This window comes from Budorcas taxicolor, chromosome 5, assembly GCF_023091745.1.
Source record: "Budorcas taxicolor isolate Tak-1 chromosome 5, Takin1.1, whole genome shotgun sequence".
Taxonomy (NCBI): domain Eukaryota; kingdom Metazoa; phylum Chordata; class Mammalia; order Artiodactyla; family Bovidae; genus Budorcas; species Budorcas taxicolor.
The window spans coordinates 32,310,959-32,328,362 of record NC_068914.1 but is presented as its reverse complement, the minus strand read 5'-3'; the positions used below and the strand labels follow the sequence as shown (position 1 = coordinate 32,328,362).

Below are 17,404 nucleotides of genomic sequence, written 5' to 3'. Positions count from 1 at the left end.
TTATATCTTACTAATTTGTATGTATGTTCTTCATGGAAAGAGCTTGACTCAGTAATGCAAAAGACAAAGCGGCGAACCTGATACTGCAGTTCCTATTTACTGTATGATTAGAACAAAGCCAAGGAGTACGTGTGACCTAGGAGCTCTGAGTTGGGTTGGTGTTTAAGAATTTCTGTTCAGGTTTTGCCTGAGTAATCTTAGTGATTAGAGACTCAACACTCTTAGAGAGAAACTCTTTATGATATTTGAAAGCTCTGTCTTTAAATGTCCCCTCCCTGCCCCCATCAGTATTCTCCCTCCAGACTACATGCTGAGCAGTAGTTTCCTGGCCTTGCTGTGTCTGTGGCTGATGTGCTTAGGGGCATCACCGTATCTACCTCAAAGAGGGAGCCTCAGTGCCAGGTCCTCTGGTGGGTAGCTGTGTTCTCACCTTTCTATCATGGTGATTTCTTCAGTGACAGAGGATAATGAAGAAGAAGATGGTGATAATGGGGAAGAGCTTGGAGGGTTGTTTCGTGTCAGCCAGCCTGCCAGCGAGTGTAAGCACAAGGCTGACTCTTTGGACTGCTCCAGATTTCATGTAGAGGCGCCCCATGATTGGGATTTAGAGGAGGTAAGGCTGAATATGAATAGCATATTTAACTTAGGGGAGAATTCAGGAATTGTTCTAAAAGATTATATAATTTCAAAATTGCCTACCTTTTATTAGGCTTATTTTTATAACATAACAGAGGACATTTCTCCAGAGATTGGAATGAGTATTTCATGCATTCTAAGCAAATGGCAACCCACTCCAGTGTTCTTGCCTGGAGAATCCCAGGGACAGGGGGAGCCTGGTGGGCTGCCGTCTATGGGGTCTCACAGAGTTGGACACGACTGAAGCAACGTAGTAGTAGTAGTAGTAGTAGTAGTAAGCAATAATATGTTCTGAGTTTAAGTCAGACCATATACATGTATTAATGGAACAAAGGAGAATGGTTAGCTCTTAGTGTGGATAGTATTATTAATCTTTATTTTGAAGTGTTGCATGTAGGTTTTCATACATGTGAGATATTTTGTGTTTTATAACTAGGAGATATATAATATCCCTGAGTTAACATTTTAGAATGTCTGCTATTTGTCAGGAAACAGATATCCATAACACTGGTAAATTTTCATCTCCCACTCATCACTGTCTAGTCACAGAATTCATTCAGTTCTCAGACTTTCAAGGTTTAATCCCATCTTAGACCTCTTGTCTTCTATTTTCTGTTCTGGAATGTTCTTCTGACCTTTCCACGGCTGGCTTGTTTTGATCATTCAGTTTAGTTGACATGTCAGGGAGGGCCAGTCACTATCAATTATCTGTTTTAATTTATTTTATATAATGCTTTTTTGGAGGGGGGGCAAAATTTAATACAGATTATAGAAAAACCACATAAAGTAATGGTTTGACTTAATGGCTGACTGGGTGAGTACCTCTGTAACCACCATGTGTCCATCCTAGTCACAGTCCACTCTTCTCTACAGAAGAGGGATAATAAAATGATCTGCGAAGAACCATCCTATGTTGCTACTTATGGCTATTAAGCACTTTAAATGTGGCTACTGAGACAGAAGAGCCAAAATTTTGTTTGTTTTGTTTGATCTTAATTAGAATTTAAATAACCACATGTTATAGCTACCCTCTGGACAACACATCTCAATGTGTTTTTGTTGTTGCTTGTTTGGTATCATATCTAAGAAACCATTGTCAAATCCAGAATCATAAAAATTGACTCCTGTGATTTTGTGTTAGAGTTTTATAGTTTAACTGTTACATTTAAGTCTTTGATACATTTTGAATTAATTTTTGAATTTGGTGTGAGATGAGCCCATCTTCATTCTTTTGCATGTGAATATCTAGCTGTCCTAGCCCCATCTGTTGAAAAGTCTGTTCTCTCCTCCAGTGACTTGTCCTAAAACCCTGGGTGAAAATCACTTGATCTTAGATGCATGGGGTTATTTGTGAATTCTTAATTCTATTCCATTTATCTTTACAGCTATCCTTGTGCTAGTATCATAGTATTTTTTTCATTGTAAGCTTTGAAATTAGGAAGTGAATCTCCTGACTTCGTTCTTTTTCAAGAATATTTTTTCTTTACTGCAACCTTTGGATTTTCTGGATGTTAGAATCAACTTTTCCATTTCTACAAAGAAACCAGCTGGAATTCTGATAAGAATTGCTTTCAATCTGTATTTTGGGTAGTATCAATACCTTAACAATATTGTCTTCTAATGTGTTAACATAGGATGCCTTTCCATTTATTTAAATATTTTCTGTCAATAATGTTTTGTAGTTATCAGAGTATCAGCTTTGCACTTTTGTTGAATTTATTCCTAGTGTTCTTTTTTTAAAAAATATTTATTTATTTGGCTGCATCTGGTCTTAATTATAGCATGTGTGATCTTTGTTGTGGTGTACAGGCTCTAGAGCACGAGGTCTCAGTGGTTGCAGTGCTGATAGTTTTTCTATGGATTCCTCAGGGTTTTGCATATGTAAAATCATACCACCTGCGAATAGAAATAGTTATTCTTTCTGAACTGGATTCCTTTTATTTAAATTTCTTGCCTAATGGCCCTAACTAGAACATCTAGTACAGTGTTGGATAGAAGTGGTGAGAGGAGACATCCTTATCTTACTCCTGATCTTAGAGGGAAAGTTTTCTCAGTCTTTCATTGTTAAGTATGGTGTTAGCTGTGGGTTTTTTAAAGGATGCCCTTTATCAGATTTAGGAAGTTCCTGTCTAAGTTGTTGCGTGTTTTTGATCATGGAGGGTCTGTTTTTGAAAATTTATCTGATCCCTGGTTTCCATAAGTCAGTTGTTAAGCTTCATGACAGCAAGGATCTTCTTAGAACAGTTTGTCATTCAGTGCCAGGAAAGCTTCTTGGCATAGAACAGATGTTCAGTAGTAATTAGTGAGTGATTGTAGATATGAAGGGATGAGTGAATGCACAGACTTGCTTTTGCAACCATTGTAATCATACTAGCTTTGGGGCTACTTTTTCTTTTTTTTTGGAGGGCACCACTCCATGTGGCACGTGGGATCTTAGTTACTTGATCAAGGATTGAACCTGTACCCCTTGCAGTAGAAGTGCAGAGTCTTGACCACTGAACTACCAGGGAAGTCCCCCAAGGCTCCTCTTAGAGAGTGGAATTATATATGAAAAACATGAATCATGATCAAAATGTTATGTGAAGATTTGAGCCCTTGGCAGTGAGGGACGTGTGCTGTCTTAGGTCAGGTTCCCTAGGAAGCCCTCTGAAACACAGGGTTGTGTACAAGTTTTAGTCTGTATTTGAGAAGTGCACCTAGCATCCACTCCATGTGTGTACTGGATGATCTAGCAGATCTGGGACTGGGTGCCTCAGTACTTCTTTGCAGTGTTGTACTCATACAAGACATTTTGTCTTTGTTAGAGTATTGGCTAGAGGAATTAAGTTTTCAAACAGCAGCGATAAGTACAAATTAGTGAATTGTTAAATGTCTGATTGTTTACTTATGAAGTCACTAGGCAGATAGTATTTCCCTGTCCACTGTTAATGCTATGATAGGTATGTTTTTATCTCTGTTATACTATCTATGTCAAAGTTTGGAATGAAAATATCCATAGAATTAAAATGAATATATCTATAGAAGTATCCTGAAAAATATTTAAAGGCAAATTGTCAGCTACTGTTTCTAAAAGTGGTTATTTATTGAATGGTTGGAGCCTGTCAGCTGAGTGCTGTCTTTTCTTTATAAGGTTATGAACAGTATCAGAGATTGCTTCGTGACTGGGAAGTGGGAAGAGGATAAAGATGCAGCCAAGATCTTAGCAGAAGATGGTAAGTAAAGTACTGTATTCTTCAGAGAAGACTGCCTTCTCTATATCTTATTTTCTTCCATATCTTTAATAGTCAAGTTGAAGATGCTAGTCAATTGTGAAATGCTTTGGGCATCTCCTTTGCTTGGTTCTGCCTGGATGCATATTGTGTCTAAGGTGGAAGAGGAGAGTCTCATGGCCAATGGAATTCCCCCTTGCTGATAACCCCCGGGCACCTGGTGTATCACGGTGGAGGAAAGGAGATTCAAGCTCTTTGGGAAAGTGAGCACTTTCCCGCATCACTTACTGTCAGTGGGATTCCTGATTTACCTGGATTGCTGGTGAGATCTAGTTCAGTCTTAGGCAAGAATGAGCCTGGCTGGGCTGCCTTCTCTTGCTGCTTGGGAGCTGGGAAACACTGGCATTAAGTTGCTTTCCTGTGGGTTGTGGTATAGGGAGACACAGGCCACTGTGTCATTCCTCTGGTCCTGGGGACCCTTACCAACCCATCTTTATCTTTCCACCTTTGAGAGTTCTCCTTTGGTTATCGCTTGTACTCTTGCATCATTTCTGGAGTTGATGGTTATACACAGTCAGGAACAGAGAAAATATGTCTATACCGTCTTTTCCAGACTAGAAAGCCTTGGTGATTATTTTCATTGTAACTGTGTAAACAAGAGAATTAGAATCTTCATGATACTGAATCTTCCTTTCCAAACACATGGCAGTCTGTTTGTTCAGTAGATAGTACCTTCTTCATTGAGCCATGTTGAAGAGGGTAGTTAAGGAACTTAACTTAGAGCAGTGCCTAGTATGTGAAGCACTTAAAAGCATCAGCTAAGGTTATTCCATGTGTCCTTTAAAAAGCATATTGAAACTTTTAGCATTTTTAAAATGAAGTTCCAGCACATTTCTTGTTTAGATTAGTCCTAAGTATTTTATCCTTTTTTATTTTTATCACAAATGAAATCTTCCCATCTTTTGTATCTCTTCTGGTCCTTTTGCTTTATGCTACGTGAAAATATTTTGATACCTTTCTAAATGATGCCTCCCAAAGTTTAACTTCTCTGTTTCTTTTAAGGGTAGGATCCATAACTAAACTTAGAGCTCTAAAAATGAATGGATGAACACTTCTGGGCTCGATATCCTTTTGGTTACTACTGTTACTCTCAATGCTGTGTTTTATGTAATCTAAGATTTTCCCTGGGCTTCCCTGGTGGTTCAGTGGTGAAGAATCCATCTGCTAATGCAGATTTGGTTTTGATCCCTGAGTTGAGAAGATCTTCTGGAGAAGGAAATGGCAACCCACTCCAATATTCTTGCCTGGGAAATCCCATGGACAGAAGAGCCTTGCAGGCTACAGTCCATGGGGTCACAGAAGAGTCAGACACAACTTAGTGACTAAACAATAACACAACAACAAGATTTTCCCCAGGCATATCATATGGTTGTACTGTGTTAATCTTACATTGAGACTCTTTCACATGTGTTGTTATCATGACATGGATTTTCAAGTCACTCTTTGAACTTTTGGTTTGGGGACTGATGCACATGGCCATGCTTGCTACCTCTGTATGCTTCTCTACTCCAGAATATCTATCACTAATCCTGGGAAAATAGCTCTTGGCTAAGTGGGATTTTGAAGTAAAATATGGAAAAGTGGATTAAGTTCATTTACTTAACCTAAATAGGTGATGAAATACAAAATTTGACAAGAAAAAGAAGGCTGTGTAAATGCAGGATTCTTTAGGGGTATGTAGCTATAAGAACAATGAAAATGAAGTTTGAGATGCAGAGTATCTCAGCTAATAACACTTAGTGCTAGGTGGTGCTAGAGTGTCACACGCAGGGGAGTCATTTGAATGTTCTTTTCCCAGAGGAACTCTATGGTGACTTTGAAGACCTGGAAACCGGGGACGTGCACAAGGGAAAACCAGGCCCAGATACTCAGGTATGACTTGGCCATGGCTCGCTGTCAGCCACTGGCCCTTCCTTGATCTGTGGTCGGTATGTTCTGTAGGAGGCCCCATATTGAGAAACACAAGTCTTGCTTATCTGTGTAGATTACATACTGGATGAATTTCTTCCTAAAAGTGAAGTGGGTGAGAACAGAGTAAAAAATGTTGGTTTATTTGTTATCCTTGATTCCTTGAGTTTTTTGAGTGAAACTTATTATCTCTTCTTGTTATGATTCTTCAGTCATTGAAAGTTTTAGCTCCTGGGTCACTGTCATTTGTCATCATTTTCCTCTTCTTACACTAAGTGCTGTTTTAAAAAAAATAATTCCCTGTTCTCTCTAATATTTTTAGAGCATTTGGGTTGGGGATACTTGCTGTTACTTTTATTCATGTTTGGCATTCCCAGCCATATTAAGGAATTGCAGTTAATTGTAATGTAGTTGTCTAAATGTCTCTTGTTGCAGTGCCTGTTATTTAGAGCCAAAGGCTTTGTTTTATTTTGTTTTCATGATGAGCATAACTATGATTTTTGCAGCTCAAATAGAACTGTTAAAATCTGCCTTAGTATTTAATATATAAAGAAAAGGTTTCCACAAATTTTCATGAAATTTACTCTCCTGGAAATTTAAGATTGAAGATGTGGAGGAAGAAATTAAAGAAGAAATTGACCCCAGTGCAGAGGAAAGTGCCAAGAAAAAGCATTTAGAAAAAAAGAGAAAATTGAAGGAGATGTTTGATGCAGAATATGATGAAGGAGAAAGCACATACTTTGATGATCTTAAAGGAGAAATGCAGAAACAAGCACAGGTGAGAAAACTCAGTTCCTATCAGCCTCATTTCAAGGTTGTAGTAGTGATGTGAGTATGTAACTTTGTTTAGGTCTCTGCTCCCTGACCGGCGTCTGGGCCTCTTGTTTGCACTCCTAGGTCGAGATGCAGATGAGTGTGTTTATTCATGCAGTCATCTAATTATTTCTTCAGTCAGACACTGACCGGAATTATATTAGTATCTATTTTGTACTAAGCATTATATGTTGAGGAGGCAGAAATGGCTGAGACATGGCCTCCATTTTTGAGGATCTCACAATGTAGTGATTTGAGACAGTGTGTTTATTTACATGCAGGCATTGCCTTAGTATTTTGATTACTGCTTCCTGGAGTGATGATTGAATATTTTGAATGGGCATGTGATTCTTGGCCTTGTGTGGCTTATGCACATACCAGCGCTCTCCAGGGAAGATTTTCTGAAGACCCTCCTTGATCAGAGTTCAGAGGATACTTTGAATGTAAGGTCAGATACAGAAGTAAAGAGAACATGTAGAATGCTGAAAGGGAGATGGTCTTTCTCTGCTGTCTGGGGATGCTGAGCAGGCTGTTTGAGTTGATGAACTCTAAAGTTAGAGACACAAAGATGTGTACATAGTTGATGGTGAGTGTTTAAGTTATGCTTTGACAGATGGGGCCACCAAGAATCCCTGTAAATTGGAGCACACCTTAATATGTCTTAAGCAGATTAAGTATATGATTTATTAGGGATTTTTCTGGTGGTCCAGTAGTTAAGAATCCATCTTCCAGTGCAGGAGTTGCAGGTTTGCTCCCTGGTCAGGAATCAAAAATCCTACATGCCACAGGGGAACTAAGCCTGCATGCTGCAACTAAGACCCAGTGCAGCCATATAAATAAATATTTTTAAAAGTATGTGATTTCTGAAGATGCACTTGAAGGGTTTGCTCAATCTAGTCCTTTATTTAGTCAAAGAAGTATGGTTAGTCATTAACTAACATAGTGATTCCTAGTGTGTATTCACCTTTGATAGAAGTGACTAGGTAAGTGTAAGGCTGCTGCTGCTAGGTCGCTTCAGTCATGTCTGACCCTGTGCGACCCCATAGACAGCAGCCCACCAGGCTCCCCTGTCCCTGGGATTCTCCAGGCAAGAACACTGGAGTGGGTTGCCATTTCCTTCTCCAATGCATGAAAGTGAAAAGTCAAAGCGAAGTCGCTCACTCGTGTCCGACTCTTAGCGACCCCATGGACTGCAGCCTACCAGGCTCCTCTATCCATTGAATTCTCCAGGCAAAAGTACTGGAGTGGGGTGCCATTGCCTTCTCCAAAGTGTAAGGCTAGTTCTGTTTAAAATCACCTGGAACATTGTGGGTCATTTATAAAGAACTTTGAATATGAGATGTACAAGGGGAAATAAGGATGACTTACTGTAAGGACTGGGTTGTCATAAGTAAAATAGGAAAGCCTTTCACTGGTGTCAGTCTACCAAGGAAGATGAAGTTGGGATTGGTTAAGTTTGAGATACTTTTTGGACAAGAGGAGTGTCAGGTGGTCAATGAGGAGAGCTGTTGGGGGCCAGGGACTGAGATGTACTGTCCTCAGCATCTGGTTGCTTTTTAAAGCTATGAGATGGGTGAAGTGACCTGGGGAGTGAGTGTAGGGGCAGGAGAGGAGAAGACTGAGACTGACCCCAGGTACTCTGGGTGGCTGGGCAGAGAGGATGAAGCAGCAGTGGGGACTGAGCAGCACTCAGGAGATAGAAGAACTCTAAGAGGACATGAGGTACACTGGAAACCGCTGTAGCTGGAAGTGATAAATTGTTTCAGATCCTGCTGATGTATTAATTTTGATGAAGACAGAATTGACCACTAGATTGTGAGGCCTTTAGTGACTTTGACAAGCGTTTCAATGGAGTGTTGGTTAAAGTCTAATTTTAGGGCATTTAAGAGGATAGGAGTGGCATAACTGGAACCAGCCTGTAGAACACATCTGTGGCATTTTGCTTCAAAGATAAGTGGAGAGATGGGGCAGTAGTTACAGGCAGTGAAGTCAAAATGCTTTAAGATGAGAGAAATAACAGGCAAGATTTGTTGGAATAAAGTCCCACAAGAGTACATGATCTAGGGTGCAAGTAAAGGTTGGGATTGAATTGAGGCAAGGATAGTCTCTTAACAGCTGCCCACTAGAGCTTCCTGTGATAATGGAATACCACATGTTGATACTGACCACTTGAAATATGGCTACTGTGAATGACTGAACTTAAATTTTATTTAATTTTTATTAATTTCAATTTAAATAGCCATGTGTTCCTACCATATTGAATAGTGCAGAGCTATAAGGCTGAATATGGGTATAAACCCTGGTAGAAGGGCTAGTTGGAAGTTCTTTTAGATTCCTTAAATTTTGAGTGAATTAGGAGACAGTCAACAGTTGAGAATTGGGATGAGGAAGGAGATATTGATTGATGAAACAAGAAGTGTGAAATAATTGGAGAGTAAAAAGCGAATGTGTGGACGGAAGAGTTCAGGGTGTGTGTCAACCAGCTTTAAAGGCTTCCTTCAGAGTTGTTTGTATTTGCTGTACTATAGCTTGTAGCACCAGAGAAGAAGACAGTTGGGACATATCCTCAGCAAACTATAAAGATAAAACATATATTATTTTTACCTAGGATAAAGCCTAACTAATTCTGTTCATGATTCCTTTATTTAGAAATTGGCTTTTTTCTAAATGTTAATCTTACATTTAGTAAAAATAACAGCCTTGTGGATTTTTAATTGTTTTCTTTTTCCCCCTCTCATATATATATATAGCTTAACCGGGCAGAATTTGAAGATCAAGATGATGAAGCCAGAGTTCAGTATGAGGGTTTTCGACCTGGGATGTATGTCCGAATTGAGATAGAAAATGTCCCCTGTGAATTTGTGCTTAACTTTGACCCGCATTACCCAATTATTTTGGGTGGCCTGGGCAATAGTGAGGGCAATGTTGGATATGTACAGGTAGGTACCCTTTGCTGCATACTTAACAGCTGAGGTTCTTTGGTCATACTTGAGGCAATAATCTTACTGAAATCTCTTCTCCCCTCAGATGCGTCTGAAGAAACATCGTTGGTATAAGAAAATCCTCAAGTCCCGAGATCCAATCATTTTTTCTGTAGGGTGGAGGAGGTTTCAAACCATCCCACTTTATTATATTGAAGACCACAATGGAAGACAGAGGCTTCTAAAATATACCCCACAGCACATGCATTGTGGAGCAACCTTTTGGGGTAAAAACAGATTAGAATAGACTTGTTTATAGGTTAATTTAGACCTTTTAGGATTTATCATTATAGTTTTGCTTTTTTCCTTTCATGAAATCACAATTCATAAGATTTTTCTCTTTTCTGGGGTTGGAGTATATATGTGAAACAGAATCCAGAATGTGTGATTCACTGTATTTTTTATTTTTTTCTGTTTCCTTTAAGGTCCTATCACTCCACAGGGTACTGGGTTCTTGGCAGTACAGTCTGTCAGTGGCAATATGGTAACTATCTTGGATGTTTTATTTTATAGATTGTGTTTGAGAAATAATGTCTTGATTATGAATATGTACCTGAAACTTTAAGTTGAAAATTACTCATTTTTGGTATTTATAGTCTTCAGGGAATGGCAACCCACTCCCAATCTTCTTGCTGGAAAATCCCAGACAGCGGAGCCTGGTGGGCTATAGTCTATGGGGTCGCAAAGAGTTGGACATGACTGAGCGACTAACACAGTCTTCTCTTTGCTTTCAATTTTCCTGCGTCTTTTTAATAAGTAAGGTGTGAGAGCAGAGAAGAGGGAAGTAGAATTGTAATGGTACTGATAATGTTTTATATTTTTATGTTTTTACGGACATATTTTTCTAAAATTACTTAAGCAGTGCTCACCATGAGCTAACCACTCTACTGGGTTCTGACTTCCACTGGATACCAGCTAGACATTAGACTACCCCTAATGATGCTGGTTTAGCAAAGTATGTTCACACAGCCTTCATTTGACCAATCAGAGCAGGTTTTATTGGCCTCATTTAACAGCAAAGAAAACAGAATAATGAGCAAATGTAACCCATCCTAAATGTCCAAAATTTAATTTTTCAGCCATTGTAGCCAAGTTTTCGTATTCCCTTTCATTTATTCATCTTTGTGAAACTGTGTTACTATGAAGTCACCCTCAGTAAAATGCTCAAGATATCAGTTTTGGCTTATGTGTATTATAGTTTCAGATAACTTTTGTTAAAATACTGGTTTATATGTTCACATATTCTTTCTTAGGTGACTGTAAGTGAATTGCACTTCAGTAATTTATTGCATTACAGAGATATGTAGTTTTTCTCTTGCTGATATTTTTCCTGTGTTCAAATTTTGGGGGTTCCTTTTTAGCCTGATTTCCGGATAGCTGCCACAGGAGTTGTCCTTGATCTGGATAAATCTATAAAAATTGTAAAGAAATTAAAACTAACTGGTTTTCCATATAAAATTTTCAAGAACACTTCATTCATTAAGGTCTGTATATCTCTTTATATATTCAAATATTTTTAATGTATATATTGTTAAAGGAGGCATGAAATACTTCTCATTTAGGTCTAAGATATAGTTCTAATGCTTTCAGAAAAGTATTTGAAATCTTCTCTAAACTTGGTTTTTTATATTTTTAGTTTACTCCTTTGTATTATTCTCTGTGTTACTTAAATATTCTCAGAAATCTTAAGGCGAAATAAAATAGACATATTTAGTAATTAAGGCTATTACTTATTTCCCTGTGAGATTGTCACAGAGCCAATATTGAAAATATGTAATCTCATTCACTAGGTTTTGTTTCCTACCTTTTTGGTTTGTGTTGAGAGAGGGGGAAAATCTTGAGTTTGTCAAACAGATCAGTAGAAAAATAGACAAAGCAGTTCTCAAAATACTTTATTGGCAGGGGTATGGAGAAATGGATGTTATGTCAAGCAGTATAACATGGGAGGGTAGTTTGAACAACATTTATTGGAAATTTCATTAGTGGGCTATTTCCATTAAAAATATAGAGTTAAGATGATCATAAAATGTTCTTAAGGTAATATACAACCATTAGCATTTATTTGTCTAGCTTTCTTTATTTTTGGAGTGTGTGCACATAAGTAATAGGATGTGAGCTGTATAGTCCAGCCCCGTGAGATGACGGCAAAGGCCATCTCGGCTAGTTCAGCCAATAAACGTCATTTGTTCCTTTCATCTCAAAGATAGCAGTAATGAGCATGTTTATGAGCTCACAATAGAGTCTTAATTAGTGTTATTTCAGGAAAAATAAAGTTGTATTCCTGTTGACCTAGTAATTCTACTTTTGAGGGGAAATACATTACCCTTTAATGAATTATTGTCTGTTTTTTAACCAAGGATATATTTATGAACTAAGAGGTAAAATATCTGACTTTGTGTCTACATACTTTTTTAATATTTATATATATATATATATATATATCTATAGGGAATGTTTAATTCTGCCTTGGAAGTGGCCAAATTTGAAGGTGCTGTGATTCGAACTGTCAGTGGAATAAGGGGACAGATCAAGAAGGCGCTCCGGGCTCCAGAAGGAGCTTTCCGGGCCACATTTGAGGATAAATTGCTAATGAGTGGTAAATCTCCTTTGTGGTGTGTTCTTAACAGCATGTTACTGTTCAGTATTGATTTCTAGCCAGTGTGAATTATAGGTGGGAGTTTAGACCTTTAGAAACAGGAGTCGGGACTTTCCTGGTGGTCCAGTGGGTAAGACTTTGCCTTCCAATGCAGTGGGTGTGGGTTCAGTCCCTGGTGGTGCAGCTAAGATCCCACATACCTCATGGCCAAGAAACCAAAATATAAAACAGAAGTAATATTGTATCAAATTCAATTAAGACTTTAAAAATGGTACACATCAAAAGAAAAGAAAAACAGGAGTCAGCTGTAGTTCTCCCCACTTGGAACATCTTGTGCACTGCGCCCAGCAACAACCAGAGAACTTTTATACTATTCAAAAGTAGTTCATTTGGCAGTTTCTCTTCAAATACTATGCAACCAGCTAGAAAAGTTTGGAGTATTTTGTTTTTTTGTGTGTACTAAGATGGATATGAATCTTCTCCTGAAAATGGTAATGTAAATACACTCTCTTTCCAGATATTGTCTTCATGAGAACTTGGTATCCTGTCTCCATTCCAGCCTTCTATAACCCAGTAACATCTTTGTTAAAACCAATTGGTGAGAAAGACACCTGGTCAGGAATGCGGACAACTGGTCAACTCCGGCTTGCCCATGGCATCAAACTAAAAGCCAACAAGGATTCTCTCTATAAGGTACAGTCGCGCATATGTTCTGTAGATGCGTGTCATTCAGAAGCTTTGTATGTAATGTTTTTTTGTGGTTTGAATTTTCAAGTAGAAAGTCTAACATTAAACTTGAGTGAATCTGTTTATGTTCATGGACTATTTTGGAAGGAACACAGAAAAAGTGGTAAAGTGGGTTTTCTCTGTATGGGAAAGGAGACTTAAACTTTTCACTGTATATACCTCATTTGAACTATTTTTCTTGGCACTAAATACATATATTACTTTTAAAAACATTAATACACTTATTCTCATTGAAACAATGTAGAAGGTTATTTTTGAAGGTTTTAATAAACTTTTTATTGAAGTGTTAACATGCGTACAGCTTCCCTGATAGCTCAGCTGGTAAAGAATCCGCCTACAATGCAGAAATCCCCGGTTCAATTCCTGGGTCGACAAGATCCCCTGGAGAAGGGAAAGGCTACCCACTCCCATATTCTGGCCTGGAGAATTCCATGGACTGTAGTCCTTGGGGTCACAAAGAGTCAGACACGACTGAGTGACTTTCACTTTCAACATACATACGGAGAGGAGGTACACAAATAATAAGTGTGTACAGCTCAATGAAATTTTTTTTTTGCTTTTTTTTTTAAATTGGGGGATTACAGTGTTGTGTTGGTTTCTGCTGCACAACATTGTGAATCAACCCTAAGTATACATATGTCTCCTCCTTCTTCAGCCTTCCTCCCATCGCCACCCCATCCTACCCTTTAAATCTTAAGTTCTCAGTCCCTGCCTGAATTCCCATTTTCATTCAGGATTTAGTCTCTGAGAATGTCCATTATTTTGTTCACAGCTTAACAAGGCATTTGAAAAGATTTGTTTGTGTTAATGGTAGATATTTAATTGTTTTGTAATAAGTGAGTAATTCAGGGTATTGGTTTATCATTCTGCTAGAAACAGTTTTCCAGGCATTAGTTTTTCTGTAAAATAGTTAATAAAATTTGGGTCATGTTGCCATGAATTGCTCTTAAAATATACTTGAGGACATAGTACCTGTTGTCCAGTTTGTGGAGCTTACTTATTTTTGAGAAGGATATTTCTCTGAATTCTTCTCATTGTAAAATATTTTGGTTTTTAAACAGAGAATATTGAATATTACTGTGGGCGATGTCTTTAACAATAAATTTAAAGATATTGCAGAAATATTCTCTATGTAGTCTACTTTAGTAAAGGTTTAGGGCAAAACTGTCAGCTTACTAACTACTTTTGAAGCAGTTAAGGATTTTGGTCATCTCAATTTAAGTATAGAATTTGGTTAGCTTGAAAATCGAATGTAGAGAGAGTTTTGCCTTCATTTGTCGTTTAAATCTCGCTTTTTTAAATCAGCCTTTTATCAGAAACAGAATAAACTTCTTAATGAGAATCAGGGGTGGGGGCACTTTGGCTCTTCATTGGAGGAAGAACTATGTCCTTAAATCCAGAGAGGCTGATAGTCAAGATGAAAAGCTAGATTATTCTTGTCAGGCTAGAAAAAGCCATCTCAGCGCTCCAAAGATAATGCCTAAATTTGCCATTAACAGAAAGGTTGGATCTTTTCATCCAATCTATTAAGATCCCATTGCCCATACTGTAGAAATTTGTACAGTTGATTTCTTAGAAGAATTATAAATATGTATTCCATATATATTCTATATATTCCTTTGTTTTGCCTGTAGCTATATATGCTCATTGAAGTGATTTATATTTGATGGATGATTGAGTCCTCATTTCTCATGGTCAGCAAACTATGGTATTACTGATTTGTGGAAAAATCAATCCATTGAGAAGATTTCATGCAAATTTTAAGTCCGCATAGATCATAATTTAAATATGTCATAGTCTTTGTTTTCTTTTTCTTTTTCAGCCAATTGTGAGGCAAAAGAAACATTTTAATTCCCTGCACATTCCAAAAGCCTTGCAGAAGGCCCTGCCGTTTAAGAGCAAGCCCAAGACCCAGGCAAAGGCAGACAAGACTCCAAAGGACAGAGTGAGACCAGCCGTCATACGGGAGCCTCATGAAAGGAAGGTACTGTCAATGGATGGCTTCTAGTACATTGCATTTAGACGTGAAAATCATGCTCTCAGTAACACACTTGGCATTCTTATTGCATTCTCACTTTACATGAGGAAAGGATAAGGGCCAGACTTGCTCAGGGCACTAGATCTGGAAGTTAGAAGAAAGGCCAGAATCCATTTCCCTTCTTTTGTTTAGTCCTGCTCTGCCTTATGCATTTTAATGGGGAATAAGAAGCACACAGCTGGCACGTCACTCTATCAGCTGTACAGAGTATCCAGAGTGATTAACAAAGGTGGTTTTGTGGTCAAGGCTATTAAATATGTATTTTGCTAAGTCAGTATGCTCCTACTTATATTTCAATGCAAATTATAATTCCCTAGTTCAGGATCAGTTTTCACTAGATTAATATTCATTTGGATAATGAATTGATTCTCATTTTGATACAGTCAGCTGCAATGTTTAAGATCCCTGAAACTTAGAACGAAAGCATGCTATAGCTGTAAGAATATTTTGATGCTCAGTGGGTTTTGTCCTTTTCAGATCCTTGCACTGCTGGATGCTCTGAGTACAGTGCACAGTGAGAAGATGAAGAAAGCCAAGGAGCAGCGGCATCTCCACAACAAAGAACACTTCAAAATGAAGCAGAAGGAGGAAGAAGACAAACTGAAGCGACAGAAGGACCTCAGGAAGAAGCTCTACCGAATTCAGGGTCAGAAAGAAAGAAGAAATCAGAAGTCCAGCCTAAAGGGGCCTGAGGAGCAGTTGAAGTGAGCTACAGATAGACTGTCATTTGAACCCATAGTGATGAATGTTTTCACATTGTAAGTGACAGGTCGGGGGATTGGACAAGCCTGTTTGTTTGGTGCATTACCAGACTGTGCCTTCAAGAGGAGAGATGAGACTGCTCATAGGACACGTGTTCATCCTCAACATCTAGGTTATGGCAAAATAAAGCTATATAATTTATGGTTTTCTAGATCCCCTCACATTCCTCTTAACCTGTCTCAGTTTAATTTTGTGCTACGAAAGTATTAAAATATTTTCTTGTTAATTTTGCCTGAGTAGTTTTCATTAAGGAAGAATGCTTAATAATTGCTTTTTCAACCAACTTCATGATGCGTTTTCCAGGAGGGAAAAAATGTTAACTTGAATTCTCAGCATTAAGGTAAAATTTTAGAGACGGATATGTAACTTTTGTTTTTTTGTCTGTTATATGTTGTGTTCTTTGATCATTGATCCTAATGGACATTTTAGGTCTTCACGTTTTGCAATTAGCGTTAGCTGTGCATACTCAGTCACTTCAGCCGTGTCCAGCTCTTTGTGACCCTATGGATAGTAGCCCACAAGGCTCATCTGTTCGTTGGAATCTCCAGGCGAGAATACTGGAGTGGGTTGCCATACCCTCCTCCAGAGGATCTTCCTGGCTTGTGGATCAAACCCACATCTCTTGTGTCTCCTGTATTGGCAGGCAGGTTCTTTACCACTAGTGCCATGTGGGAAGACAGTAATAGCTAGTTAACACTAAATACTCATTTAATGTTTTAGACCAGGGATGATGTATATCTGTGGAGATAATTAGGCATACTGTCTGAAGTTCACATTGGTAAACCCTCTAGGTCTAAAATAAATAACTGAGAGACAACACCACCTACCTGGGAGTGGGCAGAATCATCCAGGAATAGGAAAGGATCAAGATGAAACAGCCACGTCTTAGTGCAGTGTTCCTGCCATTAGTTAAGCCTCTCCACATACGTCAAAGAACATCATCAAGTCCAATCCCCATGTTCAGGCCAACGCCGAAGAAGCCCAAGTGATCCTGCTAAGACATCCACTCGTCTAAAAGCTGAACAGGTCCAGCTAAGCAAGGCTGTGCACAGAAGCCAGACACAAAACTTACATAAACAAAGAGGGCAGCCTGTCCTTCCCAGTGTCCTAGACTGCTACACGTAGACTTTACCATCACAGTGCTAGATGCAGGGAGGGGCTCGGTGGGGCTCCTGGCTCTGCCGCTGTTTATGGTGTGACTCTGAAAGATGATGCTGTGAAAGTGCTACACTCAATATACCAGCAAATGGAAAATTCAGCAGTGGCCACAGGACTGGAAAAAGTCAGTTTTCATTCCAATCCCAAAGAAGGGCAATGCCAAAGAATGCTCAAACTACTGCACGATTGCAGTCATCTCATACACTAGTAAAGTAATGCTCAAAATCCTCAAAGCCAGGCTTCAACAGTACATGAATTGTGAACTTCCAGATGTTCAAACTGGATTTAGAAAAGGCAGAGGAACCAGAGATCAAATTGCCAACATCCGCTGGATCATCAAAAAAGCAAGAGAGTTCCAGAAAAACATCTGCTTTATTGACTATACCAAAGCCTTTGACTGTGTGGACCACAATAAACTGGAAAATTCTTTAAGAAATGGGAAGCCAGACCACCTGACCTGCCTCTTGAGAAATCTGTATGCAGGTCAGGAAGCAAC

The 17,404-nt window shown here is 38.6% G+C and overlaps 1 protein-coding gene across 2 annotated transcripts in view; it reads left to right on the top strand.

Annotated features, from left to right (window-relative positions):
- Positions 1-15,948, top strand: part of BMS1 (BMS1 ribosome biogenesis factor) — a 30,043-nt gene extending 14,095 nt beyond the window's left edge. For both annotated transcript variants that reach the window (XM_052640263.1, XM_052640264.1), the window contains exons 12-23: positions 456-613; positions 3,767-3,848; positions 5,704-5,777; positions 6,415-6,591; positions 9,377-9,565; positions 9,654-9,834; positions 10,033-10,091; positions 10,969-11,091; positions 12,056-12,203; positions 12,721-12,896; positions 14,773-14,934; positions 15,466-15,948. In XM_052640263.1, the coding sequence (XP_052496223.1) occupies positions 456-613; positions 3,767-3,848; positions 5,704-5,777; positions 6,415-6,591; positions 9,377-9,565; positions 9,654-9,834; positions 10,033-10,091; positions 10,969-11,091; positions 12,056-12,203; positions 12,721-12,896; positions 14,773-14,934; positions 15,466-15,696 (1,760 nt within the window). In that variant the 3' untranslated portion in view covers positions 15,697-15,948. The remainder of the gene's footprint in view (positions 1-455; positions 614-3,766; positions 3,849-5,703; positions 5,778-6,414; positions 6,592-9,376; positions 9,566-9,653; positions 9,835-10,032; positions 10,092-10,968; positions 11,092-12,055; positions 12,204-12,720; positions 12,897-14,772; positions 14,935-15,465) is intronic.
- The last annotated feature ends 1,456 nt before the right edge of the window (positions 15,949-17,404 follow it).